The sequence below is a fragment of the Microtus ochrogaster genome, linkage group LG7_11 (genome assembly GCF_000317375.1).
Source record: "Microtus ochrogaster isolate Prairie Vole_2 linkage group LG7_11, MicOch1.0, whole genome shotgun sequence".
NCBI lineage: Eukaryota > Metazoa > Chordata > Mammalia > Rodentia > Cricetidae > Microtus > Microtus ochrogaster.
In genome coordinates, this window is record NC_022032.1 from 15297237 (window position 1) to 15308160 (window position 10924).

Here is a 10924-nt window from a genome sequence, read left to right on the forward strand (position 1 = left end):
ACTCTTTTTATAAATCCCAGTGCCACTGGGGAAGGGGACTGCAGATACCATCCAGTTGTCATCATTGCTTCACCTTTATTTCTAACTTTACTTTTTGGCATCTGCTATACAACTTTCTGGCTAAAGATCAATGAGAGGAAGTTCAGAGTGTCTGTGGGGATTTGATGGAGGAGGTTTGTAGCCTGGCTCAGCACACTGTGAGTTGGAGTCAGTCATGAGGCTGGTCACCTGACTGTACCCACTGCGACTTTGTAAAGTGTCTCACTCACCAAAGAGTTTGCGGTGACAGCTTCATTTGGGCTGATGAGAGTAAAGACACTGATATTTATTTGGGGATAGGTACCAACCTGGCTTGTGTTACGAGCAGCCCAAATACACCCCTGAGAAGGAAACTCTGGAATCATGTACCAACGCAACCTCGAAAAGCGAGTCCCAGGTCACCATGTTACAAGGACAAGGTTTCAGCCTCCGAGCCCTCTTCAACCCCTCTGCTCTGCCCACCCGACAGTCCGCTTCCCTCGTGAGCTTTCTGGTGGGATTCCTGGGTAAGTCTTCACTGAGCACGTTCGAAGATCCAACAGATTTGGGTATGTAGAACCAGTCTTTGTGGAAGGCAAAAGACAAGGCCTCACATTGCCCGGGATATGTTAGCAGCCAATTTGAGACATGAAATTTGACCTACGGAGGTGCTGGTAGTTATGGTCGAGTTATATCCTGTAGGAAGACTTATGAGCTGGAGAGCGGACTCCATGGATAAAGTACATACTGCACCAACGTGAGGCTCTGAGTTAAGATTTCCAAAAACCCGTGCGAAGCTGGATGGAGAATTACGTGCTCGTATTGCTGGTGTTGCTGCGGCAAGGTGGGAGTTAGAGAATCCCTTAGTAGCTTGCTGCACACTGTGACAAATAAGAGAGGCTGCCTCTGACACAGTGGAAGGCGGCCACCAGCATCCAAGGCTATCTCTCTTGACTTCCACGTGAGTGCTTTGACACACATTTCCCATAATCACACATATGCATACAGATGCAAGGAGTTCCTACAGGAAGAGTTGCAGAATTAGAAACTGGCACACTCCATTAGCTCAGGGTGCTCCCTGTGTTAAAGAATCAGGCCAAGTAACAGAACTGGACCCCAATGGTATTGGGAAGCAATATAGGAGCGTTTTGTTAGCTCTTCTGGTTACCTAGCCTCCTATAGGTTTAGTGACGTCTACTGGGCATTATCTGTGTTCTGAATACTTGGGGTGGTCAGACAGACTGCCCTTGCTCTTGAGGACTGTACAATAAGATCGTTGCAAGCTAGAGAAAATCAGGCTTCTCTGAGAGTGACTAGGAGGGACTTTTATTGCCTATGTGATGATCAGAAGAAGCCTGACATCGTTGCCTGGAATGTGGAAGAAAGATTCAGATCGTGGGATATTATTTCTTTGTATTAACAAATAATCTTTATACTAGCTTAATATAGTCAAAGCTGCCATACTTCATTTGAAAAGAAATGGAAACCGCACACCCACCAAAAATGATCCTATTCATGTAGTCTAAGAGTAGGAAACTAGGAGCCCTCACCACGTCAGACAAAGCAGGATGTTAGTGCCAAGTGGGGAGGTTGACTTCTGAAAAGACAGACATGAGGGCATGATTCTTACATGGGTAAAGTAGACTGTCTCTTTTTTACAATAGAAAAGAAGTGAGGGGTCTGTGTGGCAAAATAGATTATAAAGAACCTGGTGTTGCACCAGGCTAGACCCCTAGGACTGAGCGACTTGAGACAAGGATGTGCTGACTCTGCTTGTGTACTGACACCACAGCCTTTCTCATCCTGGGCCTGAGTGTTTTGACCACGTACGGAGTCCAGGCCATTGCCAGACTGGAAGCCTGGAGCCTGGCTCTTCTCGCCTTGTTTCTTGTTCTCTGCACGGCCGTCATTCTGACTATTTGGAGGCAGCCACAGAATCAACAAAAAGTAGCCTTCATGGTAAGTGAAATAATCATCAGAAATCCTAGTTCTTAAATACACTTCCTCTGTATGTGTTCTGTGTTTATTGAATTTTTCTAAACAAAAGCCAACAAGGAACAAGACTGTCAAAATTCTTTAATGAATTCCTTTAGTCCCAGTACATGAGTTGTCTTACTGCTCTTCTCAAAACCTGAGTAAGCATGCATGTGTACATATATACATGCATGAACACATACAAACATGTATGCATGCGTACATGCATACATTCATACAGTGAACAAATTTTGTGTTGTATAGTCTATAGTATCAGAAAAGTAATTGATGAGATTGTGGGTTTAATCCCTAGCACTAAAAAAATAAACGAGGATGAAAAGAAATGAAGGAAGGAAGATAATTTGAGGATTTTATTTTCAGAACTTTGAAGCCCTCTTGTGAGGATTCATCCCCACCAGTGCCTTCATGTGCTTGTTAAATTACCCTGCACCACTGGAGCTAGGGGTAGGCATGGGTATGAACAGAGCTACCTATACCCAGAGATCCAGAAGCATCCCCTGTTGATGGATAAATGAGAGCAGTGAACTCTCTGAGCCACACTGATGCTAAGCCCTGTGGTGGCTTAATGAAAATCGGCAGGAGTCACTGTGTTTCTTTCCACTTCTGCAGGTGATGTGAATGGTGATTCTCCTTTCCCTAGTTTTATTTAGTTCCCTGGTATTTATTCAGGTCCTGAATAAGTAATTCCTGAATTATTTTTTGAGACTATGAGCTCAGTGACACAGTAGAACTACATGTCAGATATCGACACTGCCTTGGAATCACTTGGAGAATATGTTTCCACAGTAAACGCTGGACTCAAAGGATGTTTCTTCCCATAGGTCCCGTTCTTACCCTTTCTGCCAGCCTCCAGCATCCTGGTCAACATTTACTTGATGGTCCAGTTAAGTGCGGACACGTGGGTCAGATTTAGCATCTGGATGGTGCTTGGTAAGTCATGTTATCTGGAGGTTGGTTCGCCTTGTTGTGTCGGCTGTGGTTGCGGGAATGCGCTCACTCCCTTCCTCCAACTAAACATTCTGTTCATTTCTTTATGTTTCATTTCATTATGACTTCCTCTCAATGATTACTTTCCCAGTGTTTCCAAATATAAACCTTTTCTTTATTTTTCTTCCCTTTCATTTTCTTTTCTGTTGGGCTGAGGACTCAACCCAGGCCTCAGACATGCTCTCCCAGCCTCTCTCACTCAGCCACGTCTCCAGCCCTTCAGATGCTAGTTTTCGTTTATCTCCCACTAACCCTGGAGTTCACATAGATTCTGTTTTCTACAACTTATGAATGAGAAAATGAAGTCCTCAAATATTTGTCATAACAGTGCCAGTGCCAAACCCTTACCCGGCTGTCTAAACTAGAACGTAGCATGAGAAAATACATATTTATAAGTAATTATCTTCTAAGGGCACTTAAAGCATTGCCTTCTTTTCCCCCACAGTTAGCACAGTTAGTGACAGTCGTTTGGTGCTCAGGCCTTACGCCTCCCGTTTGACAGTAACAGGTAGAAGGATGTCCATGTTCATTGTGAGCACAGGCATGCTTTTCAGGCTACCCAGCCATGACTCTGATAACCCACTGCTGGGGTTCAGTGTGCAATGTGAGCGTCACCCATCATTCTGCTTAAAGTTATTCTGTTGAGATTTGAGAGCGTAAGTGGAAAATTTCCATATAACTGCTGTCTGAAAATACTTGTTGAGAGAAAACTATATTCTGTAGGGTTGGGGGATTACAAACTCAGAGGTGCTTTCTGTCTAGATAGGCAATCTATGCAACATCTTAATTCCACATTCTGTTTTTCATTTTAAAGATGGTTTACTTTTATTTAAATGTGTTTTAAATTGAAATATAATTATGTTACTTTCCCTCCACTATTCCCTCCCTCCAGCCCCACCAAAGTACCTCCTTTTCACCCCTCCTATGTCCCCCCCACCACACACACACACACATACTCTTAAGTTGATGGTCCCTGGAATTACAGGCAACAACTGACAGCTGCTCACAGAAGGAGAATTAGCCTCTCCCAGGGATGAGCCCCCTTACTTGGCGTCCCATGCAGAGTGGCCAGCCCTGAAGCCGTATCCACGTGCATAACAAAAGCAGACTCAGGAGGTTGCACTTTTATACTATATATGCACTCATTCTGGTTTTTCCCAGGTTGCACAGAAAGAGAGGAGGAGACTTATTGTATTGTTTTCCAAGTTAAAACATTTCCTAACACTCTGATATGCTTCCTCTCCCCGAAGGCTTTCTGATTTACTTCGCTTACGGCATTAGACACAGCTTGGAGGGTCACCCCAGGGATGAGGAAGATGATGAAGATGTTTATTCAGACAACATCAGCGCAGCAACAGAAGAGAAATCCGCCGTGCAGGCAAACGACCATCACCAAAGGGGCCTCAGTTTACCTTTCATATTCCATGAAAAGACAAGCGAATGCTGATGCCGGCCCACAGTCTCACCACATCACTTCTAAGGAGTAAACTATGCGGGACATCACCATCGTGCTGGGATGTCATGAGATGGCTGCAGACATGGCTCACCTAACTTACACTTCCTCCTCCAGACAGCCTCTCTTCAGATGGTGAATTATTGTGTCTGGGGAACCTGCCTGAGCGCACTCCTCAGCAATGAGTATCCCCAAAGTAACGTGTCCGTGTGGCGTCCATGTATGTTTGGGAATGTGAATTTTAAATGTTCTTGGCTTTTGTTACTGTGACGTTTTTCCAGCGTCGTGATGGGTGGCATATACGGCACATGCTAATAGAGGGTGTATTGCGGAACAGAAGTGTGTTCTGATATGTCCTGGGAGGTTAGGGAAGTAGTGGTGGCTTTCTTTATTAGGTCTATGACTGTCAACTTGGGCGTACTGAGAGTGCAGCCACCTGTCGTGATGTTTAGCAGTGATCAGGGTGAGCAGGAGATAAGGAATGAGCCTTTTCTATACATTACAGTGCCTTTAGAGTTATTACACGTTGTCTTCTTCTACTTGCTAGGACTTTACTAAACTTTACAGGGGGAGCGTGCCTTTATTCAGTATGACAGGATGGAGAGGTGAGTCTGTGACACCAGATGGTCAGTCCTGGTTTTGAGAGCCTTGGTCCTTAAATAGAATGCTTCTGCCTGCTCTAAGTGGCATGTTCCCCCAACCTCACCTCCATCAAGGACTTGGGAGAGGTACTAGGACCTGCTCGGGACCCTTTAAGCGAGAAAATAAATGTGGTCCCATCCCACGGCCAGAGGACCAGAGAGACTTAGAGAGGCTCAGACAGGCTTTCTGTTTTTAAAAATGAGTGAGGGCAGTATAAGCCCCTGTGTCCCATGCTTGGTGGAATGGTTCAGGCTATTTTCTGTTACTTAATACGCAATCACAGCTCAGCTTCTGTTGCTACATCGATCGCTCTTTTGCTCTGATATTTTCTCTGACCTACATGGAAATAGATGTGATAGCAAATTCTATCTTTGCAATGTAAAGAAGAAGAAGAAGAAGAAGGAGAAGGAGAAGGAGAAGATAAAGGGATGCAGGAACATATTGCTAGTCCAATCTCACAGGGCATTTGAGCCCAATTTTTGGATTTTAGACCTAATAAACCTCTGCTGTTTCTTTTAGAAATGTTTAGAGATTCCTGCCCCCATCCCATCATTTACCACTTTTTGCTTCATTTGCTTTTAACTGGCCTCATTAAACCTATTAACACAGCTCTGATATTATGCAATAAATCATCAGTTACTTTCAGAACACAGTTTTATAAAACTTTGAGTTAAATAACCAAATCGAATTAAAAGCACAGTGATCTTTGTATATGACTAAATAAATTTCATAAGTAAGATTCTCTGATTGCTACATTTTACTTTATAGGGCTCTCTGATAGTGGGTTATAAATCTCCAATCATTCTTATTCCTTGTGAGTTAATTTTGTATAAATAATTAAATGGTGTGTTAGATAAATCTAGAGGCCAGACAGGTAACACAGGGGCGGCACTCCCAGGCAACCATGTGTTACCAAGAATGCTAGTTGCCTTGTGTAATCCAAAGACAAGGAGATCAATTGCTTTTTCATAATCCTTCTAAGAGAACATTGATTTTACTGATGCCGTTTCCAAGCAGTCGTCATCCTTCGTGTGGAAGTAGACGTTAATTGTGGCTAAGTATCAGCTAAGCAGACACAGGTTCTGGGCTCCTGGTTGTTAACGATGCCTCTCTGACCCAGGGCTTAGCGCTGACATTCCAAAGTTTCCAGGGTGCACGTGAGAAAAATCCAAAGCCCAGATACTCTTTCCACTGCTTGCTTTTACCACAGAAGAAATGTAGAAGAATCAAAGGCTAAAGTAGTATGAGAAGCACTGTAGCATGGACAGGGATTCTTGCTACCATTAGTAGCTGCCCAGGGAGGGAGAAGCAGGGATGAGCCCGCTTGTCAGTTAAGTAGTCCCAAGTGGTCAGCATTACACACTTGTCCATACTAAGTGGACTCAGCAGGTTACATACATACACACACATGTATATATGTAACAATAATAAAGAAGAGGTCATATATTTGATAGGGAGTAGGGAATATTGGAGAGGGAAAGGGATGATAGAAATTATCAGAACTATATACTCACATAAAAAATTCTTAAAAATTTTAAATTAAAAAAAAATACTGCTTTTACAGCAGTGCCCTTCACACAGAAAACGCGAACAAGGTCATACACGAATCTCTGAGTTTCTTACTGTAATAAAAACAGATATGTCTGGACCGTGGTAGGCAACTAGAAGTATTGTGCCCACTGAGGATGTTCACACCAAAACACGTTGGAAACACGGATGTCTGTGAAAGATGCTTTGTCAGAGACCATGCTCTTTCTGTGAAGACCCAAATGGATAAGCAAGTCTGTATGTGTATAGTGTTTATAAACACATTGACATATGTTTGTGTGCTGTATGTTTGTGTGTTTGTGGGGGGCTTTTGGTTATCAGCATGTAAGTAAGTTGGGTTTATGATGAGCTTTGGATGTGATATTGTTACATAAATAAAAACCCAATTGATGTGGCGAGAGACTAATGTTTTATATCGATAGATATTTTAGATTTTAAGCTATTTTAAAATTTACAATTTTATATGTATGTTTTCTATAGATAGATTCTTTAAGACATATTTATCATGTTTCTAATATGAAATCACTAAGCTCTAGTATATTATGACGGGTGCTTTTGAATCTGAATGGAGTAGGGGTAGGAACCTTGGGATGTTCTTGTTTATTTGTTTCTGTGGCATTGTTTCTGACACACCTGTGCCTGTGTGTGCTTGCCAGCAAACGCCAGTACTACCACCTCTTTGCCAACCCTCTGTCCCCCTGAACTTGAGTTCATAACACTGTGAGCAGAGCGTCCTTTTCTGTTTTGTAGGATCACCCAAATATTTTGTATAGATTTGACTAGCGAGCAAACGATACAGAAAGTCAAATGTGGACGCCTTCTTCTATTCATCACGGTGAGCAACAGTTTGTAGTACTTTACCTTTTTCTTACCCTGAGAACTGTGTTGTTGGCATTTTCAGTGAGATGGTCTCCTTGCAGCACCTTAACTTCATACTCTTCACAAAAGAGAATGCTCTGGGGATTAGCACGTAAGATCACACCAATCATTTATTTAAAAGGGCGCTTATGAAAACTCAGGTTTAGAAACTCCTGAGAAAAACTTAACTAGAATCGATGAGATACACTAAAATATCTCAATCTTGTTTCCTTAGTGAAACAAGTCAAGGAAACTAACCAAAATATTATATACATATGTATCAACATTAGTATGTAAAATTAACATTGAAACTATTGTTGGTTTGTTAACTTGAGTTAAACGTAACTAATTTAAAAGGAACACCAGCATCTGAATAGTCTTCCTAAAGAAGAAAAGGTTAGATAATTTTAATCTTTATAAAGCTTTTCTTTTAACCAAATTTTTCCCATATCCCGAATGTTTTCTAATAAAACACTGTGATTCAGAATTGTTGCTAGATAATTTTCTAAGTTTGTTTGACCGTCTAGTAGAGGTGAAGGAGAGTGCTTGCCCTACGGTGCTAAGGAGACAGAAGGAATAACTGCACCTTACCTTCTCCCATCATATAGTATGGCAGAGTGTGGGCACACACACACATGCCTGCGTACATTCACACACATTTGGTGGCTACGTAAAGAGAGAAAATCAGAGTGTATTCCCAAATCGCCACCCAGATGATGACGTTGCACTAAAATCCCAGCTCTTGCTTCTTTGCAGCACTACTTGGGATTTCTCCAGATACCCTTCAAGTGATAGTCCCTAAGATACAGTTTCCATGGCACTTTAGACGATGATAGTCCCTAAGATACAGTTTCCATAGCACTTTAGAAGACAATAGTCCCTAAGATACAGTTTCCACAGCACTTTAGAAGATTGGTTTCAAGCATTGTGAATGGATGGTTCATATTCACATAGTGTGTAGGGGTTGGTGGCAGGGGTGCCGTTATCTGGTTTTTTGTTGCTGTTTTGTTTTGTTTTGTTTTGCTAGTTCCAAAACAGTGCCTTCTCTGTACATGTTTTACTTTATATATCAAGGAAAAGTACTGAAATTCATGTAGTAAATAATGCCAGCAAAGGTCATCTTAGCTCTAGATGTGAAGATAAGGTCGCTAGACTTCACTGTTTAGCTGAGGTGGGTTTTTTTCCTTATATACTTGTATTTAAAGAATTTAAAATAGCTTTGTGGGTTTTGAGAGGTCTGATACTACTGTTGTATTACTGGTTTAGGTGTTGGCTTTTGTAGAATTCATGATTGTTTATATTTACACAGTTTTTCTCTTATTGGTTTCAAATGTATTCTGTTATAGCATAACCCTATTTTAACACTATGGCCAGGAGTTCTCTACTTGTCTGTCCTTACCCAAGTCCTGAAGCTGCTGCCACAATCTCTGGACTCTAAGCAGCCTTTCTGACCCCTGATGGCCCCATAGAGATTTCCAGCTAGGAGCCCCATTTAATGCCACGACCAGGCAGCCTGCTGTATGGGGGTGTCTGTGCTTACATTCTGGAGGTGTCTAAGATAGTGAGGTAGAGTAAAGAACTTCTAATGAATTATGGTCATGTGGAATCCTTAACTTCAGTTCTAGGTATCTCATCAGTCTGTTTAGGGGAATAAGGACCAAGGAATATCTGTGACTCGTGGAGGGGTGTGGCTGTGTCTTGGAACTGGCATGGTAGGGCCTGGCCTGCTGTATTTCCTGCATGGTCAAGAGCCTGTGTTGGTAAGGAGCTTTGTACTGCCAGCAGGGTGGCCTACTGTACCCACACCTCGCTGATGAGCCCCACGTTTTTCATGTCCACTAGCAGTGTCAAATTGTTTTATTGCTTTATTTTGTGCCCCACGTTTTTCATGTCCACTAGCAGTGTCAAATTGTTTTATTGCTTTATTTTGTTATCGTTATATTTAATAGCAGTTGTGCATGAAGGCCTAAAACAATCCAGAACTTCTGTGTCTACAAAACCCGACAAGTACCCTATTGTAAGTACTTGTGCAAATGTAAAAACGTTTTGTTCATGAAATAGTTTTGATTTTTAATGATAATTGGTGTTCCTTTTTACATATAAAGTTGAACTCCTTTTTTTAGAATTTGTAATAAAAACTATTGCTGCTTCAGCTGTTATAATGTTATGCTTTATAATGTAACCATGTGTTTTTAAATAAACCTTAATATGACTTATAATAATTTAGTATGCATGTGTATCACACAACATAAAAGCACACATTTCAGACTCACTTAAAATTTGGAAGCTTATATTTTGTCTTTGGTTTCTGAATTTAAGGACCTTTAAAGCTCAGAAACACAATACAATGTAATCTTCTTCATTATTGGAGAGCCGTCACTGTGACTACCAGGTCTTATAAGATAGGAAAGAAACATCCACAAAACTTTAGTCCTCATGATACATGAGGCTGTTTTTGAAGCATGCCACTCCAAGATCCCATGTCTGAGATTACCTCTTCAACTGATAGTCCATGGACCTGTCCCTTTGACATTGATCTTCATTAAGCTCCTTATCATCCATCCCATCATAGCAAAATGCTTGATAAGGGGATGTAGAGATAGCTGGGGGGGGGCAGGAAGAACACTTCTGTGAAAGCAAGAGGAGCTGCATTCAAATTCCCAGCACCCATGTAAGTATTAGACATGGTCACATGTACCTGTAATGCCAGAGCTAGAGGCAGTATTCTGGGTGGAGGTAAGCAGATCCTGGGAAGTTACTAATCTAACCTAAATGGCAATCTTGGGGTTCAATGAAAGACTCCCTCAAAAATAAGGTGAGGAGAGAGAAATGATGTAACTTGGATCCTTGCCTTAGCCTATGTTACCTTTGATGACTGGCTTTGAGAATGTCAAAAATGTCTATTTTCCAGGCCTGGTGGCACATACCTCTATATCCAGGCCTTGGAAGGCAGAGGCAGGTGGATCTTTATGAGGTTCAGGCCTCTATGTAGCAAGATCAAGGACAGCAAGGGCAATCCTTGTTAGAGAGAAACCTCAAACAAAAAGTGTCTGGCTTAAAAAAAAATAATTTTGTAATTTTTGAAAGCATCCATCTTGATTAGATGGGAGGCTGTTTAGAAAACTTAAATATCTTTATTTCTGTAACAGGGTAGGGAGTCCCAAAATTTAGACCAAAAAAAAAATTGCTTGTTTGTTTGCCTAAGCAAATTCTTAATAGCATGTGCTACTTTGAAGGGATTTTTTTAAGTAAATAAGGTCAAAAAGAGCAGTGAGAGATTTAATTATTGAAAACATTAAGATGTATAATTAAAATACTATGTAGCAAATAACCCATAGATGAGAAAAGCATTATAAGGGCAGTAAGGAAATTTCACTATGATCTTGGATAACCTAAGACTGTTGATAAGTCTGTATTCCTCCA

At 41.4% G+C, this 10924-nt stretch overlaps 1 protein-coding gene across 3 annotated transcripts in view; it reads left to right on the top strand.

The window, feature by feature from the left end:
• Slc7a2 (solute carrier family 7 member 2) overlaps positions 1-9720 on the top strand; it is a 60589-nt gene extending 50869 nt beyond the window's left edge. For all 3 annotated transcript variants that reach the window (XM_013352013.2, XM_005362546.3, XM_026786912.1), the window contains exons 9-12: positions 340-545; positions 1811-1977; positions 2835-2943; positions 4251-9720. In XM_013352013.2, coding sequence (XP_013207467.1) covers positions 340-545; positions 1811-1977; positions 2835-2943; positions 4251-4447 — 679 coding nt within the window. In that variant the 3' untranslated portion in view covers positions 4448-9720. The remainder of the gene's footprint in view (positions 1-339; positions 546-1810; positions 1978-2834; positions 2944-4250) is intronic.
• Positions 9721-10924: the final 1204 nt, after the last annotated feature.